The sequence below is a fragment of the Mytilus californianus genome, unplaced genomic scaffold (assembly GCF_021869535.1).
Source record: "Mytilus californianus isolate M0D057914Y unplaced genomic scaffold, xbMytCali1.0.p SCAF_22, whole genome shotgun sequence".
Lineage (NCBI taxonomy): Eukaryota > Metazoa > Mollusca > Bivalvia > Mytilida > Mytilidae > Mytilus > Mytilus californianus.
In genome coordinates this window covers 2,768,037-2,788,273 of record NW_026262671.1, presented here as the reverse complement: position 1 = coordinate 2,788,273, position 20,237 = coordinate 2,768,037, and the positions used below count along the sequence as shown (strand labels likewise).

At 32.6% G+C, this 20,237-nt stretch overlaps 1 protein-coding gene across 1 annotated transcript in view; it reads right to left on the bottom strand.

The window, feature by feature from the left end:
• LOC127732096 (gamma-1-syntrophin-like) overlaps nucleotides 1-20,237 on the bottom strand; it is a 44,465-nt gene that overhangs the window by 9,476 nt on the left and 14,752 nt on the right. The window contains exons 6-13 of the mRNA XM_052241150.1: nucleotides 19,950-20,056; nucleotides 19,260-19,389; nucleotides 17,678-17,716; nucleotides 16,675-16,791; nucleotides 15,741-15,812; nucleotides 12,035-12,187; nucleotides 7,513-7,605; nucleotides 413-523 (exon numbers count right to left, since the gene is read on the bottom strand). Coding sequence (XP_052097110.1) covers nucleotides 413-523; nucleotides 7,513-7,605; nucleotides 12,035-12,187; nucleotides 15,741-15,812; nucleotides 16,675-16,791; nucleotides 17,678-17,716; nucleotides 19,260-19,389; nucleotides 19,950-20,056 — 822 coding nt within the window. The remainder of the gene's footprint in view (nucleotides 1-412; nucleotides 524-7,512; nucleotides 7,606-12,034; nucleotides 12,188-15,740; nucleotides 15,813-16,674; nucleotides 16,792-17,677; nucleotides 17,717-19,259; nucleotides 19,390-19,949; nucleotides 20,057-20,237) is intronic.

Here is a 20,237-nt window from a genome sequence, read left to right as displayed (position 1 = left end):
ACATTTCATTCAAAAATTTCGAAAAAAAATCATTTGCATATGTTCATTAATGAACTTTATAAACACTTCTTTTTTATGGGATATAAAAGTTCTGAATGTGTACAGTGGTTCATTCAATTTCATTTAATAATAAGCAAGAGAAAATGGTTGTTTAATTATAAGTCATTATGTCCATGTGACATCAAACATCCAAAATAGCATGCAAAATGGGTAGTACCAAGGGAGACAACTACACTTTTCATTGTTGAAGGCTGTACATTAACCTATAAGTAACCCCTTGAAAATACTATACCACATCTCCTCATTTTTAGTTTGTATAGTCATACTTTTACCCATTTCTATAGCAAAAAAGAGACAAATAGATATATATAGTCATTTCTATAGCAATAAGGGAGACAACTCATACTCTTACCCTTATTTCAATAGAACCAGGTGGATCACAGTTAAAGTGGAGTTTAAGTCGTGTCTTCCCATCATCTGATGATCCCCGCAGCTGGGAAAATCTGTATGTCCATTGAAAGTTCTGTTAAACATAAGACAAATATAGCTGTATATCAAAATTTGTATTCCTTTATTTTTTTCTTTTTATTTTATTATGACTAACATATTTTTATTGCACTCTATTTCTGTCAACAATTTACTTAGTTTACAGCATTGCACTAAGCATCCCAGATATATTAGTTATTAGATATCCAGGGAGAATATCTAATAAAAGTAAATTAATATATTACATTACAATATTAATGATTTCATGTTTACCGGAGTAGTTCATTTCCATCCGTAAATGGTTTTTCATATAAGTGAATTTATCCATTTTTCCTTTCTTGTTTTTTACTTAAATCCTGACACTGTTTTTCTTGTTTAAATTGTTTTACATTTTGTCTGTAGAGACCTTTTATAGCATCCTATATGGTAGATTTGTACAGTGACCTATAGTTACTTTCATCTATTTATTCGGTCTCAGCTGGATAGGTTTAATGAAACAGTTTTTGTGTGACACATTACTGGACAATAAAAGTAGATTTTAATAGTGTTATTGTTATGCAAAATGGCAAGGTTGAAATCATCCAGATTCTATAAAAGTTGTAAATAAACTAATAAGAAACAATCAAAGATCAGTCTTTCACATCCAATTCTCCTTATGGGCAAAGTCAAAATAAATGGTTCCTTGCATATAAAGCAATATTTATCAAACATGCTGATCATTTGATTGAATAAATTAATTTCAAATGATGTGGCTTGATGTGAAGAATATTCCTGCAAAACATCTTTGGAAAATTTAAAGTATTAAAAAAATGACGTTAAAAAAAGATGCCAAAATTGTCAGGAGTGCAACACTTTTTTGTGACATTTTGAAAAAATACTTTTTTATTAAGACACAGCAAATTGTTGTAAGTAGGAATGTGCCTTAAATTCTTATTTATATTACAACTATTATATCTTAGTGATGGTTTCAGCTCAGAATGAAGGTTTTCCATTGAACCGTTTTGATACAGATGCGTTTTGAAAAAAAGTTGTGCCATGTCAGGAGTGCAACACAAAAATTAGTATTACTGAGGAATAGAATGATTTTTGCTTAAATGACTCAAACCTAAACATAAACAAAAGTCAATCCTGTAAAACAAATATGTCCTTTCCAGAATAAATAGTTCATTTACCTGATTATTGATATAAATAATGTGTGAGAGTCAAGTATATAAGGCCTCCCAATAAGTGTCAGGAGTGCAACTTTGAAGTTTAAAGACTCGCACTGAAAAAATACAAAAGCCATTATATGGTTCTGTTTTATTTTTCAAAAGATACTATACTAGATACAAGATTGCACCCAAAGAGTAGCCTGATAGACAAGGAATTTTTCTTTTAGAACCATTTTTTTTATGTCAGGAGTGCAACAGTTTTAAAATGGCATTTTCTTGGACTTACGTTTTAAGATAATCTCAGCTCCTAGTGACTTATTTGCATCTAAACATGTTTTCTAACTATTTAGGTTACATGTATGAGTTATAATAAATTCTTAAAGGTAAATTTCAAAGCAGGACTTTGATCCAAGAATTATTGTTTGTCACAAGCAAAAATATTTGAATGTTAAATTTTCATATTATTTTCAAATTATGGAAGCTAATTGTCTTAAACTTTGTCTTTTGATAAGGAAATAACCATATTTCAATTTAAAAGTTTTATAATGGTTTCATGTAATACTAATTAAATTATTATAATTGTTATAACAAACAATTAATTTTGTTGCACTCCTGACATGAATTATCCATAACAAGCCGTTTTGCACATTTTGAGTTCATATTTAAGACCCAACCTTTGAATGAATGAAAGATGGGAAAGATGGTTGTGAAACTATAATTTAGAATAAAATCAGACAGGCTAAGTGCATACAAACACACTATCAAAGTCAACAACAACTTCAACTTTGAGGAGTAGAAAATTGAGAAAAACACTGAAATAAGATCCAAATCTGAAGGACATACTAGACAAATATAAACAAAGAAAGAACAAAGAAAACAAAACAATGTAAAACTAAATTCAAAAGACTTAGACCAGAATTAAAACACATATGAGAAAATGAAAACAAAACAGAGAAAGTGGCAACAGAAGGGAAGAAGAAAATTGACACAAGCTAAAAAAAGTTGCAAACCAGCAGAAAAGTACAGATGCATATACAATACCTAGAGAAATCAGAAAGAGAAGTCAAAGAATAAGACATTATCTTCCTGATCATCCCAAATCTTGGGCTTAAACAATTGAGCACATCATATCCACAGCTACACCAAGGTGGTTGTCAGAGGATATGAGAACTGATATCAGCTGTGTGCAAGAAATTGATGAGCCTTGAACATGTTGAAGTATAAACAAAGTTGAGGAACCCCTAAAAGATCTGAAAACTGTTGAAAAGAAAATGGCATTTTCAAAGAGTCCCTAAGTTCAAACATTTTCAGGTAGCCTCTATTCTTTTTGAAAATGCCAGTTTCTTTTCAACAGTTTCCAGATCTATTAAGGGTCTCTCAATTTTGTTTCCACTTCGGCACCCATTAATTTCTAGCACACTTTCATCAGTACTGATTAGTTCTTATAACTGCCTTGGTTTAGCTGTGGATATGATGTATTCAATTGTTTTAGGGCAAGGTTTGGGTTGGTCAGGAAGAATTTTCCCTATACTTTGTCTTCTCTTTCTGATTTCTCTAGATAGTGTATCTGCACCTGTACTTTTGCTTCTCGACTGGACATTTTTCTGTGGGTTTGCAACTTTTTTGGCTTGTGTCAATTTTCTTCTTCTCTGTTGCCAATCTCTTTGTTTTGTTTTTTTCATTTTCTCCATCTGTGTTTTTGTATTCAGGTTAAGTCTTTATAATTAAGTTTTACATTGTTTTGTTTTCTTTGTTCTTTCTTTGCTTATATTTGTCTAGTGTGTCCTTTAGGTAGATCTTCTTTCAGAGTTTTTCTCAATTTTCTGCTCATCAAAGTTATAGTCGATGTTGACTTTGATGGTGTGTTTTGATCCCTTAGTCTGTCTGATTTTCTTCTCAAGTTATATCAGTTTGATCAACTATCTTTCCCATCTTTCATTCATTCAAAGGTTGGATCTGCAAGATGAACTCCAAATGTGTGAGACTTTAATAAAATAAAAATATTGAATCTGTGCAAAACTGCTTGTTATGGTAAATTCATGTCAGGAGTTCAACAAAATTAATTGTTTGTTATTACAGTTATAATAATTTAATTAGTATTACATGAAACCATTATAAAACTTTTAAATTGAAATATGGTTATTTCCTAATCAAACGACACAGTTTATGACAATTAGCTTCCTAAATTCTAAAATTATATATAAAATCATCATTCAGATATAATTGCTTGTGACAAACAATAATTTTTGGATCGAAGTCCTGTTTTGAAACTCACCTCTAGGAATATATCATACATGTAGCCTAAATAGTAAGAACACATATTTGATGGCAAATAAGTCATAAGAAGCTGAGATTATCTTAAAATGTAAGTCCAAGAAAATAACATTTTAAAACTGTTGTACTCCTGACATCAAAGAATTGGTTCTAAAAAACCAATCCTTGTCTATCAGGCTACTCTTTGGGTGCAATCTTGTATCTAGTATAGTATCTTTTGAAAAATAAAACAGAACAATATATTGGCTTTTGTATTTATTAAGTGTGAGTTTTTTAACTTCAAAGTTGCACTCCTGACACTTATAGGGAGGCCTTATATACTTGACTATCACACATTTATATCAATAATCATGTTAATAAAGTATTTATTCTGGAAAGGACACATCTTTTTTACAGGGTTGACTTTTGTTTATGTTTAGGTGTGATTCATATATTCAAAAATCATTCTATTTACACAACTGTACTAATTATTGTGTTGCACTCCTGACAGGGCAATACTTTTTTTCAAAACACATCTGTATCAAAACGGTTTAATGGACAAACTTCATTTGTAGCTAAAATCATCACTAAGACATAATAGTTGTAATATAAATAAGAATCTATGGCACATATCATCATATTACAAGTTGCTGTGTCTTTATAGAAAAAGTATTTTTTCAAAATGTCACAAAAAAGTGTTGCACTCCTGACATTTTTTGCATCTTGTTTTATCGTAATTTTTTTAATACTTGAGATTTTCCAAAGATATTTTGCAGGATTATTCTACACATCAAGCCACAAAATTCAGCCCATTTTAACATTGCAAAGACTGCCATTTAAAAAAAATAGAAGCGAAATGTGATGAGACATGAACTTATGTATACAATAAGTGATATGTATGATATAGTTCAAAAATATTGTTTAAATGAAATTAAAATGTTAAATCTGAAAGGTATATACACTTAAATCTAGAAATCATGGGCTTTTTTGAGGATGTATAACTGTTTTGATATGATATATATTGAATGTCAGGAGTGCAACAAAATAGGAGGAATAAAGTTCCTTATATAGGTAATAATTTAAAAAAATAATAATAGTTCAGAAAAACTTTGAAGAATGCAGATCTCTTTTTAAGTTGTCAAACAACAATTCTACTGAATATTTAATAGAATTTAGTTCATAGTTTGGTAACTTAACCTCATTTTTATAATAATATGTCAGAAAAATCAATTTAAATATGATCTGAAGTGCATAAGATGCATAAGTTAAAATAGAAATAACATTTCAGATTTAGGTCTTTATAAACCAGCAATGATTACAAATTTTAAAAAATCATGAGTATTTTGTTCTAGTTTCTGCCTTTTTTATTTGGTGTATAATATGTCAGGAGTGCAACAAAAACAGGGGAAATTGGATGTATTTTCTTTTTGATATTTCTTCTTTATTAAAAGATTTATCTATCAATTTTTTTTTCTCAGTGAATTTGAAAAAGGTTTAATTTTAATATGGAGAAGCTTTTTTATCTAATAATTGATGAATTATTAATAATCAAAACTTTTTCAATCAACTTTAAATGAATTGATACAAAAAATAGCCAAAAACATAAAAAAAAAATGATAATCAAAGAGGAGATTAATAATCTATGCATCAAAAGTTATGTTTGGATCTCTGCAATCAATAGGGGTGAAAAAAATATAAATATTTGATAGTGTTTGTCTGAAATAATATTCCAAAAAGGTATACTTGATTTAAATTTGTTTTATTGGTTTATGTCATTTAAGTTTCAGAACTTTTTTATTTCTTTATACTTTTTTATATCCTTTTGGATTTATTAACTTAAATGTATATGTATCAAGATACAACAAAAGAAAATGCACCAAAACAATGTTGAAATTTGGTAAAAAAAATTTAATTTGGACCATTTATTTTGACTTTGCCCTTATAACAAAATACCATAAAGATATGACATAGATATAGGAAGATGTGGTATGAGTGCCAATGAGACAACTCTCCATCCAAGTTACAATTTATAAAAGTAAACCATTATAGGTCAAGGTACGGCCTTCAACACGGAGCATTGGCTCACACCGAACAGCAAGCTATAAAGGGCCCCAAAAAAAATATTAGTGTAAAACCATTCAAACGGAAAAACCAACGGTCTAATCTATATAAAAACGGGAAACGAGAAACATGTATGAACTACATAAACAGACGACAACTACTGTAATCAGATTCCTGACTTAGGACAGGTGCAATCATTTGCAGCGGGATTAAACAATTTAATGGTACCAAACCTTCTCCCTTTTCTGAAACAATAGTATAACATTAGGACATATCTATATTCATTATAATAAAAATGAATAAAATGAAGAATATATTTTAATGAACTTGACTACACCTTACATCTTCTTTTATTCATATCAAGACTCATAGCTGTCAACTGACCCTGCGGGTCACACCCGAGAATTTCCCCCTTCGCCAGGATTTTTTAAATACCTGCCGAGTATTCAAATAACCCGGGATTCTTTCTATTTGTCTTCCTCCTGTGTATAGGAGCACATTATAATTAGCTATAATAGATTTCTAAATTACATGTAAAGCTTGGGTTTATGACATTCATTAATAAAAAGAAGTAAACTAGTGTGAATAAAACAATAAGAGGGCATTGCTTTAGAAAGATATTTAATTAATGATAAATATTTATATACTAAACAAATACAAAAGTGATTATTTTTAGGAAACTTAGTGGTACATGTATATGTTATAGTGTGTAAAAAAAACTCTCAATACTAAAATTGGACCGATAAAGTTTGTACGCGTTATGACCTGACATTTTCTTCTTCAATGCAGGTCATTTTCAGTTTTAGAGGTTGACAGGTATGAAGACTGGAAAATGAAATTCTCATTGACAAAAATTACATTTCTGTATTTCTACAAGCTGCTATGATAAGGCTTTACATGTAAATACTAAGTAAGGTCACTTCGAACTGACCTTTGATATCAAACTTTGAGTTAATGAAGCATAAAATGACAATCAGTGACCATACTGAAGGAACACTGCTCAAGTATCCTAGTAACAAAGTTAAATGATTTATAGGTCAATTTATGGTAAAAATGTGGTAAAAGCTGCATTCAGTTTATCTGATTGAATGTTGAAAGAAACTTTTAAACATGGAGGTTTAACATAGTTAAATTTGACCCTGATGTTGAACAGTTGAAAACACTGAATGATCATGTGACTTCCTTATCTGATACATGATCAAAGAAGAATTTGCACAAGTTACAAGCTTGTTTGTCAATCAGTTTCTGAGGACTCACTTTAAAAGAAAAAATAAATAACATTGTTAACTTAGATACTCTAGTTTATAAAGAACTATTAAGCGTCTTGATGTTTGATTAATTCTTATATGCTACCATCTACAAGAGGGTGCAGGTAGAAATGTCTTACCTGCTATACTAATCATGATTGAATTGTATGTTGAAAGCCTTTAAGATTTTTAAGGTTTTACTGCATGTATCAAATAATATCATTTTCAGTAGATTAATAGTATCTTTGTAACCAACTTAAATGTTATTGATGGTAGCCCTTATTTCTATTTGTCAGCTATTTTAATCTACATACTTTAGTACTGTTATCATACAGAGAAAATCCTGAGTCCAGATCTAATGTCAGTCCACATAAATTTCCTCTCCATGTACAACCAAATGTCTTGTGCTGGAAAAAAGGAAAATTTTGAAATATTTTTAATATAGAACTTCTTAATTATCAACTATAGTTCAGATGAACTTAATACAAGCCAAAAAATTAAGATCAAAAGGTCAAGTTCAGTTAGTTAACTTAAAGCTCTTTCAAACAGGGTTTAAAAATAAGATTAAACTTGTGGAACCAGAATAGTAAAAAGCTGAGAAATCAAAAGGATGAATTTAAAGATGAATAAATGCTTAAAGAAAATAATTAAAAGAATGGCCAAAACCTTCCAAGCTTACTTTAGCTTCAGTGAAATGAAATCTTAACATGAATCCATAGGTGAGGGTGTGGATGGGGGTTTACAGAACAGAGAAAAATGGGCAAAAAATACAAAGAATAGAGAAAAATGGATAAAAAAAAACAAAGAATAGAGAAAAATAAACAAAGAAAATAAAGAATAGAGAAAAATAAACAAAAAAAAAATAAAGAATAGAGAAAAATGGACCAAAAAAACTAGACATGGACAATGCCCCCCCCTCCCCCCCCCCCCCCCCCCCCCCCTTTTTTGCTCTGCCATATGCATGAGTATATTTCCACATATTCTAGATTTGACAAACAGTGATGTTGGCATACAACTTGAAATTGTTACGCTGTCTGTAAGACACAAATGATGCCCCGCCTTACCAAAACTAGAGGCTCTCAAGAGCCTGTGTCGCTCACCTGATTCTACTTTGGTTTTGGAAATCATGTAAAAATAGATTAAAATCATAACAGATACCCTAATAATGAGTGAGGCCAAATTTGGTTTAATATTGGTCCTGTAATTTAATAAAAAATCCTGGTGGCCATCTTGAACAGTAAATCAGCAACAAAGTAGCAACACTTAATCAGCACCTCATAAGAAACATTTATGCCATGTTTTGGTTTCATTCCATTCAGTGCACCTCTAGAAGAAGCATTTGTATGTATTTCCCATAGGGTCTTATGTTAAAGGAAGTCCCCCCATTGGCGGCCATCATGGATGAAGGATCAGCTTCAAAGTAACAAAAATTAGTCAGCACCTCATAAGGAACATTCATGCCATGTTTGGTTCAATCCATTCAGTATGTGGTTCTCTAAAAGAAGACATTTGTATGTATTGTCCATAGGGTCCTTTGTTAAACATTGTCCCCATCTGGCAGCCATCATAGATGAAGGATCAGCTTCAAAGTAACAACACTTGGTCAGCACCTCGAAAGGAACATGCATGCCATGTTTGGTTTCATTCCATTCAATGGTTCTCTAAAAGAAAACATTTGTACGTATTTCTCATAGGGTCCTATGTTAAACTAAGTCCTCCGCTGGCGGCCATCTTAGATTATGGATCGGCTTCATAGTAACAACACTTGGTCAGCACCTCATAAGGAACATTCATGCCATGTTTGGTTTCATTCCATTCAGTGGTTCTCTAAAAGAAAACATTTGTATGTATTTCCCATAGGATCCTATGTTAAACTAAGTCCCCATCTGGCTGCCATCTTGGATGATGGATCGGCTTCAAAGTAACAACACTTGGTCAGCACCTCATAAGGAACATTCTTGCCATGTTTGGTTTCATTCCATTCAGTGGTTCTCTAAAAGAAGACGTTTGTATGTATTTCCCATAGGGTCCCATGTTAAACTAAGTCCCCCGCTGGCGGCCATCTTGGATTATGGATCGGCTTCAAAGTAACAACACTCGGTCAGCACCTCATAAGGAACATTCATGCCATGTTTGGTTTCATTGCATTCAGTGGTTCTCTAAAAGAAAACATTTGTATGTATTTCCCATAGGATCCTATGTTAAACTAAGTCCCATGCTGGTTGCCATCTTGGATGATGGATCGGCTTCAAAGTAACAACACTTGGTCAGCACCTCATAAGGAACATTCTTGCCATGTTTGGTTTCATTCCATTCAGTGGTTCTCTAAAAGAAGACATTTGTATGTATTTCTCATAGGGTCCTATGTTAAACTAAGTCCCTCACTGGCGGCCATTTTGGATGATGGAACGGCTACAAAGTAACAACACTTGGTCAGCACCTTGTAAGTAACATTCATGCTATGTTTTGTTTCATTCCATTCAGTGGTTCTCTAAAAGAAGTCATTTGTATGCATTTCCCATAGGGTCCTATGTTAAACTAAGTCCCCCGCTGGCGGCCATCTTGGTGATGGATCGGCTACAAAGTAACAACACTTGGTCAGCACCTCCTAATGAACATTCATGCTATGTTTTGTTTCATTCCATTCAGTGGTTCTCTAAAAGAAGTCATTTGTATGCCTTTCCCATAGGGTCCTATGTTAAACTATGTCCCTCGCTGGCGGCCATTTTGGATGATGGAATGGCTACAAAGTAACAACACTTGGTCAGCACCTTGTAAGGAACATTCATGCTATGTTTTGTTTCATTCCATTCAGTGGTTCTCTAAAAGAAGTCATTTGTATGCATTTCCCATAGGGTCCTATGTTAAACTAAGTCCCCTGCTGGCAGCCATCTTGGATGATGGATCAACTACAAAGTAACAACACTTGGTCAGCACCTCCTAATGAACATTCATGCTATGTTTTGTTTCATTCCATTCAGTGGTTCTCTAAAAGAAGACATTTGTATGCATTTCCCATAGGGTCCTATGTTAAACTAAGTCCCCCGCTGGCTGCCATCTTGGATTATGGATCGGCTTCAAAGTAACAACACTCGGTCAGCACCTCATAAGAAACATTCATGCCATGTTTGGTTTCATTCCATTCAGTGGTTCTCTAAAAGAAGTCATTTGTATGCATTTCCCATAGGGTCCTATGTTAAACTAAGTCCCCCGCTGGCGGCCATCTTGGATGATGGATCGGCTACAAAGTAACAACACTTGGTCAGCACCTCATAAGGAACATTCATGCCATGTTTGGTTTCATTCCATTCAGTGGTTCTCTAGAAGAAGTTCAAAATGTAAAAAGTTTACGCCGACGACGGACGACGCCGGACGACGCCGGACGCCAAGTGATGAGAAAAGCTCACTTGGCCCTTCGGGCCAGGTGAGCTAAAAAAGACTAAGTCTTACTACCTGTCATTTTCAGATTATTTGAAAAAAAAATCAAAATCCTGTAGCCATGCACACCTCCATTATGTGTTTGAACATCCTACAAAATATTAAAGCTGTAGCTCCAAAACTGTAGGAGGAGATAGCCAGACAAACCATGATCTCTTTATGCAGCTTGTACCAAAAAAAATGAAGAAGTCCAACTACCTGTCATTTTCAGAATATTTAAAAGAAATCAAAATCCTGTTGCCATGCACACCTTCATTATGTGTATGAACATCCTACAAAATATTAAAGCTGTACCTCCAAAACTGTAGGAGAAGATAGCCGGACAAACAATGTATCCTAATCAGGACGGACAGAAGTTTGACAAATCTGAAATAACAACTCAATGCCAACCTGCAGACTCAATATGAAGTTGCTATTTAGGAATTAACAAATGCGTGTCTAAACATTTTAAGTTCATTCATCATAATGAAAAATTCTAAATATCAGCAAACAGGAAATAGATGAAATATAGATTCAAAAAGTGCCCACACATCACAATTCATCAATGTCCAGCTGCTGACCAAAAATGAAGTCATTCTGTTCTGTTGTGGCTGAGGAAAGTGTGACAGAAACATTTGTTGGAAGAACAGAAAAAAGGCCAATCAAGGTGAATGCAATAAAGCTCCAAGCCTAGAATGCAGGTATAACAATTACACTTCCATGTTAAAACTGAACATTATCGAGCTTCAAACTGAACATCTAATAAAACAAAAGTGAACAACACTTAAAAAAAATAATTTTGTAAAAGATGAGAATGTCAAGTTCTCAAGGTACTAATAAAAACAGAAAGACCTGAAAAATGGCTTATACAATAACCCAATCAAGATCCACACAAAATATAAAATTATCGATTTTCATACACCAAGAAAATTCAAGCATAAAAACCCCACAAAATGGGTATATATACAGCACATATAAATTGTTGAAGTGACGTGACTTAAGTCTACAACCATCTTTAATATACAGTTGTGTTAATAATACTAGATAAAAAGGAAAAATCACACCTTTTAAAAACTGTGTGCAAGAGCTCCTCAACAAAAGGCATCAAGAGCATAACTCTGTGTAAATGGTTTGTTTCTTAGTGTTAAAGCAAGTTTCAGCTGCCCTAACCATATCATGGAGCCTAGTGTTTTTAATGGTGAAGGAAGCCTGAGTACACAGAGAAAACAACCAAACTTCATCAGGAAAACCGGAAACCGTTGTCAATTAAAATTAGAGTCAAACACACCTTGCCATGACACTTGCTTGAACTTACAACCTGAGAGATGACAGGCTAGTAATCCCTATAGATGAACTACTAAGCTAGGCCTCCTAGGTCCCTGCGTTTATCATAGTTCATTAGTAAAGCAAAATACATACCTTTAATCTAGTTATACTACTATGATTAGTTCTGTACCAAGCCTTCTCAAGGTGTAATAATTCTGCACGACTTTCTGTACTGAGGTAAAGTTTTTCTCCGGTTCCAGCCAGTATATTACAACAGTGCTGTCTATCATCTAATAATTCCTTATCCTTAAAAATATTTTGAGGAAAAAGCATAAGATAGGGATTTCCAGTCTTGTACTTATATGTGCTTTTTGGCTTTTTGCTTTGCATTTTTTCTGTTAGCTTTTCGAAATTCATAACCTTGGACAGGTAGAAAAAACAATTTTGATAAAACGTAAGAACCCTTTCATTTTTTTTAAATGATTGTTCTTTTTAATTTGGAAATAAATTTCTTATTGGAACTGTATTTGCAAGCTGTGGACAATCAAAGGCATTTTTCTTCTTCACCTGCAAATTACAATAAAATGCTTCACAGAGCGCAGCCTGATACGACCGCAGAGGTCGAACCTTGACCAGTTGGGGCAAGTTTGGACACAATATTCAAGCTTGATACTGTCTGAATTTGGATTGTGATCAAATTTTTGACATAATATAGGTTTCTGACACAAAATAAATGTGGTCAAAGAGCTTAAAAATTTGAAATGGGACATTCATTTTACCTAGAATGGTCTGATATCCAAAATCTAACAACATGGTTAGATTCAGCATATAAAAAAACACCAAAAATTTTTATTTTAGTTGAAATCAATCAAAAGTTTAATTTTGGACCCTTCAAACCTTAATATGGACTAATTTGAAAACAGGGCCCAAAATAAAAAATCTAAATACACAATAAGATTCAGCATATCATACAGCTGCAATCATTCAGTTTTTGATGAAATCAAACAAAGTTTAATTTTGGACCCTTTTGACCTCAATGTAGACCAATTTAAAAATGGGGCCCAATATCCAAAAAAGTAATACAAGGTAAGAGCCCCCAAAAATTAAAGACTTTAAATGAATCCCATTGAAATTGGTTAAAAGATTTGTATTTATTTTCAATTGAAGATTTCTTGCTATTGCACAATACTGTGCAATTGTAGATTTCTTGCTATTGCGCAATACTGTGTAATTGAAGATTTCTTGCTATTGCGCAATACTGTGCTATTGTGCAATACTGTGCTATTGCGCAATACTGTGTTGTTGCGCAATACTGTGCAATTAAAGATTTCTTGCTTTTGCGCAATACTATGCAATTGAAGATTTTTTGCTATTGCCCAATACTGTGAAATTGCGCAATACTGTGCAATTGGAGATTTCTTGTTATTGCGCAATACTGTGCAACTGAAGATTACAAAAACTTTGAAGAAAAAAAATATGAACCCCAAAAAATTGGGGAAAAAAATCCCCCCCCCCCCCCCCCCCCCAGTACAATTTTAGAGAGATCCATACACTTACACACAAGTTATTGTCTGGAAACTAGAAAAAATGCAATGAAGTTTATTAACTAAAGTTATTGGCAAATTTCCAATGAAATTTATTAAAAATAAAGTTTTTGGTAAATTTCCAAAGAAGTTCATTAAACTAAAGTTATTGGCAAATTTCCAATGGAATTTATTAATAATAAAGTTTTTGGCAAATTTCCAATATACATAATTTAAAAGCAGTTTAGGTGAGATATTGAAATGAGTTTCAATTACCAACCTTACACTGCCTTTTAAATTATGTTTTGTACTTAAGTAATTGTCCATTAACCTGGAAACCCTTTTCCCCCCTTTTTTGCACCTTATTCCTTAACGGTTTGAGCCATAACTCCCAAAGACAATTCTTACCATCCCTTTGTGGTATTCCAATATCCAAAATCTAAATCTATGGTTAGATTCAGCATATCAAAGAACCCCAAGAATTCAATTTTGGATGAAATCAAATAAAGTTCAATTTTGGACCCTTTAAACCTCAATGTGAACCGATTTGATAACCGGGCCCAAATATCAAAAATCTAAATATATGGTTAGATTCAGCATATCAAAGAACCCCTTATATTCAATTTTTGTTGAAATCAAACAAAGCTTAATTTTGGACCCCGATTTGGACCAACTTGAATACTGGGCCCATAATAAAAAAACTAAGTACATGTTTAGATTCAGCATATCAAAGAACCCCAAGAATTCAATTTTTGTTAAAATCAAACTAAGTTTAATTTTGGATCCTTTGGACCTTAATGTAGACCAATTTGAAAACAGGACCAAAAATTAAGAATATAAATACACGGTTAGATTAGGCAATTACCCCCAAAATCAATCCCAGCCTTCCCTTTGTGGTATGGTACCTTGCAGTACAATTTCAGAGAGATCCATACACTTGAACACAAGTTATTGTCTGGAAACTAGAAAAATGCTTATTTTTGGACCCCTTTTAGCCCCTTATTCCTAAACGTTTTGGGCAATTACACCCAAACTCAATTCCAGCTTTCCCTTTGTGATATGGAACCTTGTAGTACAATTTCAGAAAGATCCATACACTTACACACAAGTTATTGTCATGAAACTGGAAAAATGCTTGTTTTTTGCCCCTTTTTTGGCCCCTAATTCCTAATATTTTGAGGCAATTACCCCCAAAATCAATCCCAGCATTCCCTGTGTGATATGGATACTTGTGGTACAATTTCACAGAGATCCATACACTTGAACATAAGTTATTGTCTGGAAACTAGAAAAATGATTATTTTTGGACCCTTTTTGGCCCCTTATTCCTAAACGTTTTGGGCTATTACCCCCAAACTCAATTCCAGCTTTCCCTTTGTGATATGGAACCTTGTAGTACAATTTCAGAAAGATCCATACACTTACACACAAGTTATTGTCATGAAACTGGAAAAATGCTTGTTTTTTGCCCCTTTTTTGGCCCCTAATTCCTAATATTTTTAGGCAATTACCCCCAAAATCAATCCCAGCATTCCCTGTGTGATATGGAACCTTGTGGTACAATGTCAGAGAGATTCATACACTAACACACAAGTTATGTCTGGAAGTTACAAAAATGCTTATTTTTGGCCCCTTTTTGGCCCCTAATTCCTTAACTGTTGGTACCATAACCCCCAAAATCAATCCCAACCTTCCTTTTGTGGTATTGAACCTTTGGGTAAAATTTCATAGAGATTCATTCACTTAAACTAAAGTTAGAGTGCGAAAACCAATGTGTCTTCGGACGACGCCGGACAACGCCAGACGACGACGACGACGACGACGACGACGCCAACGTCATACCAATATACGACCGCAAAAATTTTTTGCAGTCGTATAAAAATTATTGTGGTTGTTAATTTGAGCGGTCAAACATTAATCAGATATTAGTATTAATAAAAACTATTTTACACTGTAATCAATACACAGCAAGAAGAACTTGTTACATGTATGTTGAATGAAAAATTTAACTCCAAAAATCTCAAAATATTATATATGTTGTAATAAAACCAGTATTTACTTTAACTCTTTAAAATTCAACAAAATGTTATTTTTAAGGTAGAATCTTTACTGAATCTGTGTATAGTTACTTCTGGAATGGAATAAATAAGCAGGATATTTGAACATTTAAATATTTAAATATTTACACATTTTGTTACCTCATGCAGACTGTCAATATTAAGCAGAATTTTAAACAATCAATTAGCATCAGAATTAGAATCTTTCCAATTATTAGAATTTTTTTAAATCTATAGCGACAGAAAAGTAGAAACAACTTTTCCCCTGATCAACTGTACCTTACAAATCTGCAGCATACATTCATAAACTTTGAACACTGTGTCACATCTAACCCAGTCTCTGGTTTGCATCTGAAAATTTATAACGTAAATCTTTACGGCAATTAATAGTATAGGTCTTTAAATCAACTCATTTTTTGCTATAGAAACTGCATTTTGTGAGGACCTACATATTCTGGTAAGCTATATTTCGTTACTAGAGGTTTATAACTTGACTATGGCAAGTTTTTTTTTGTATCATCTTCTAGTGGTTTGGGAGACCTCCTTCAGATAAAAATTTGCCGCAATTACTTTTAAAACCATCAACATATCCCTTTTCTAAAACTTATCTATATCAAACAGACAATTGTAGATGCTAAAGGATATCTATGTCTTTAGAAAGTCATAATTGGAACCCTCCAACAAACAAGAAGAAATGCCTCTTAACTTCTATCTATTTTTCAGTCTTTTTTCAGAATATAATGAATATTTTGCATACAGATACTGTTTACGAAAATTTAACTATCTAAAAAGTGTAACTGTTTTTATTAAAGAATTTAAAGAATTTGTTCTGTATAGCTACAAGAGTAAATAAATACGAAATTAAAAAGTAATTCAAAAATTGGTACTAGGAAACAAGAGCAGTGCTCTTGTATAAATACGTCCTCCTGAATTGATTTTTTTAAATGATCAGTGTGTTGTTTTTTCAGTACTTTTAAACATAAAAAATATTCTCCTTTCTTTTCAAATTCTAAGTTTCAGCAGTTTCAAAAATAAAAAGACAATCAAGCATGTCAAAGGATTAATTTAACAAAAAAATAGAAGTTCTTTTATGATTCTTAACAAATATTTCTGAACCTTGCAGGGTTTATCCTACTTGCAGATTTTCAATTTTAACTCTTCTACCCCATACTAGTTTTTTTTTTTTTATTTTAAAGATTCTGATGTAACTTACTGGTGGATAGTCAAAGAGATAAATATCTGGTCCTTTTAAAGCTACAAATTTAGGTTTCCATGCTGGTCTGTGTAATGATGGTGAAACTCGTTCATGCATCCAATTCATCATCAGTATCTAAAAATAGAAAACATGTTTATACAGTCGCAATACTATTTTTTAATTTATTTTTTTTGTTTTGTGGGAAAAAAATCATTCCTTTGGTGGTTTATAACTTCCTGGTTTAAAGAACAAAAGACTGTACAATAAGGATGTAAAAACATTGGAGTTATAAAACGTTTGTAAAGAACTGAATTTACAGATAATTCAATTTTGCGAGAGAAAAAAAGGGACGTTTTGCTTGCCAAAGCCTCTTCACATTGGGCCTTTGGGGTTTCACAATACGTGAAAATTTAATTGCACTTCATACCCCGAAATATTTAACATCAACTGTGAAAACTTCAAAATGAGCCGTCATACCTGTCCAACCATACCATATGGACAAAAGTATGGAAGAAAAGGCTACCATTATCGCCTACCTGAATCATCCAGTTGTTACATATTTTTTTTACTATCACAAATAGGAATTACATTCAGGGTATTTTGAGTGGCAGGTGTGGTAAAAAAGTACTGAAAATTTACCTTAATTTCAAGTATGGTGAATTTGGGTTAATATTAAAATAAGAAGATGTGGTATGATTGCCAATGAGACAACTCTCATCTAGAGACCAAATGACTAAGAAGTAATCAACTATAGGTCACCATACAGCCTTCAACATTGAGCAAAACCAATTCCACATAACAAGCTTTAAAAGGTCATAAAATTACAAATGTTAATCAATTCAAACTAGAAAACTAACGGCCTGATTTATGAACAAAACAATAACATGAATAAATGAAAAACAAATCTAATATACAGCAACAAATGACAACCACTGAATTACCGGCTCCTGACTTGGAACAGGCACATACAGAAAGTTGAGGGGTTAAACATGTTTGCAGGCACCTAAGTTTTTCTACCAACCTGTTCTTCTGGTATCAGCAGTCTGTTACTCATCCTTATCTGGAATTAAAAAAAAACAATGTATTTATCAAATCATAACATTCTTTAGTAATGCATTTTAAAGGGAACATATACTTTAAACAAGAGTACACACACCGAAATGTCTCGCCTGCTTTACTAACCGTTGGTTTTATGTTGATAGTCCTAAATATAAAGTTTTAATACAAGTATCACATTAACATAAACAAAACTGATACAAGAAAATGAGGTCAGATAAACCAAGCTGGAAATACATGTACACTTCACAATCATTTCATACACAGAATATTGTTGACCTATTGCTAATAGTACACAAGAAACGGACCAAACCATGAAAGCTCTTTACTGACCAATGAACCATAAGAAACAAACTTAACCAGGAAAACTTATACCTGCCAGACAGACATATACACCTTACAATCATTCCATACACCAAATATAGATGACCTATTGCTTATAGTTTAACAAAAAAACAGAACAAAACACAAAAACTTAACATTGAGCAATGAACCGTGAAAATGAGGTCAAGGTCAAATAAAACCTGCCAGACTGACATGTACATCATAAAATATTTCAATACACCAAATATAGACAACCTATTGCATACAGTATAAGAAAAACAGACAGACACAAAAACTTAACTTTGACCATTGAACCATGAAAATGAGGTCAAGGTCAGAAAACACCTGCCAGTTGGACATGTACACTTTACAATTCTTCCATACACCAAATATAGTAGACCTATTGCTTAAAGTATCTGAGGTATGGACATGAAAACTTTACCTTGTTCAGTGATCCATGAAATGAGGTCGAAGTCAAGTGAAAACTGTCTGACAGGCATGAGGACCTTGCATGGTACGCACATACATATAGTTATCCTATTACTCTAAATAAGAGAGAAATTAACATTACGAAAAATCTTAACTTTTTTTTCAAGTAGTCACTGAACCATGAAAACAAGGTCAAGGACAATGAACATATGACAGACCGTAACTTCATATCACGAGGCATCTATATACAAAGTATGAAGCATCCAGGTCTTCTACTTTCTGAAATATTAAGCTTTTAAGTAGTTCGTTAACGCCGCCTGATCACTTTCCGCATGTCTCGCTTTCTGCGACAGAAGTTGCAGACTAGACAAAAACTATTTTCAGACATTTTAGCTACTGACAGCATTCAGCTTTTTTTCACATGAGTCGCCAATACAGTACATTTACCAGTTATACAATGCCACCTTTTTATAATGTCACATTAATGTGAAACTTTACATCAACGTAGATTTAAATGTATAACATCTCAAAGTTGACTTTAATAAAATATAGGGCTTGACTTTTTTATATCAGAGCTTAGAACTGATTAAAAAAAATCCATCCTTGCACAGGCTGAAATGATGAAAAATAATTTTTACACAATATGTATGAAAAAAAAAATTGTCAGGAAATGCCATATTCAAATATTCCTATCAAAAGACAGGACAGGTTCAGTGATTATTATATGGGATTCCTCCCAATGTTCACTGGGTCTAGGACACAATTGTATATGGGTTCTATGAAATACCACTTACCATTTTTGAAATGAGAAATGAAATATTACTGGATATTGCTCTGATCCAATCAGCTAATGAATGACTGTCATCACAATGAATGACACCTGTCGATGAACCATCCACACCAATCACTTCAAAAGCATTAGTTCTGAAATAAAAGAAACAATCTTTTGCTAAATCTATGGGTTAATTTTTCTATATGATTCACAATAACAAACAATAATTCAAATCAAACAATAAACATGTTAATCAAAAAAGGTTCAACAAGAAATTCCAAGCATCATCTTGTTCACATTTATTCAAAGATTTTTTTAAGCTCATCTATGTTTCTCAAGTCTTTTTTGCTTGAGCTCTTTTGGACTCAAAAGAAATCATGAGACACATGAACAATAACATAGTTTTGAGGATTAAAGACTGCAAATGGAAATCAAAAGTGTAATTAGGTCAAGACAAACTTGAGTTTTTGAAAGAAGTATATGCTTACATTTTTATAATTAAAGCTAAGTCCCATAAATCTGCAAAAATTACTCTGAGAATCATTAAAATCAGAGGGTATGTTGTCATTATATATCTTTAACACAGTATGAACATTTCATAATGATTCAGGAAGAAATACTTGAGTTATATTAAGAAATATATATTAAATTCTTTATCCTTCTTAAAAACATTTCCCAAGAAGAAAAGAATTTGTTCAAATATTTAACTTACCTTAGTTTATCTGTACCAGGGCAGAATCTTGTCAAATAGGCAAACAATAACTGTATTGAAACATAGACACGCCATTGTCTCTCCAAACCAGGAAACATTTCTCTAGACTAAAATATATTATAAAATAATGTAATCAACTATAATTTCACTTTTGAAAGACATATTATGAGATGTCAACAAACTAGTTTAACCCTGCCAAATTCTGCATGTGCCTGTCCCAGGTCAGGAGCCTGTAATTCAGTTGTTGTGCTGTATATCATATTTGTTTTTTCGTTCATTGTTTAGTAT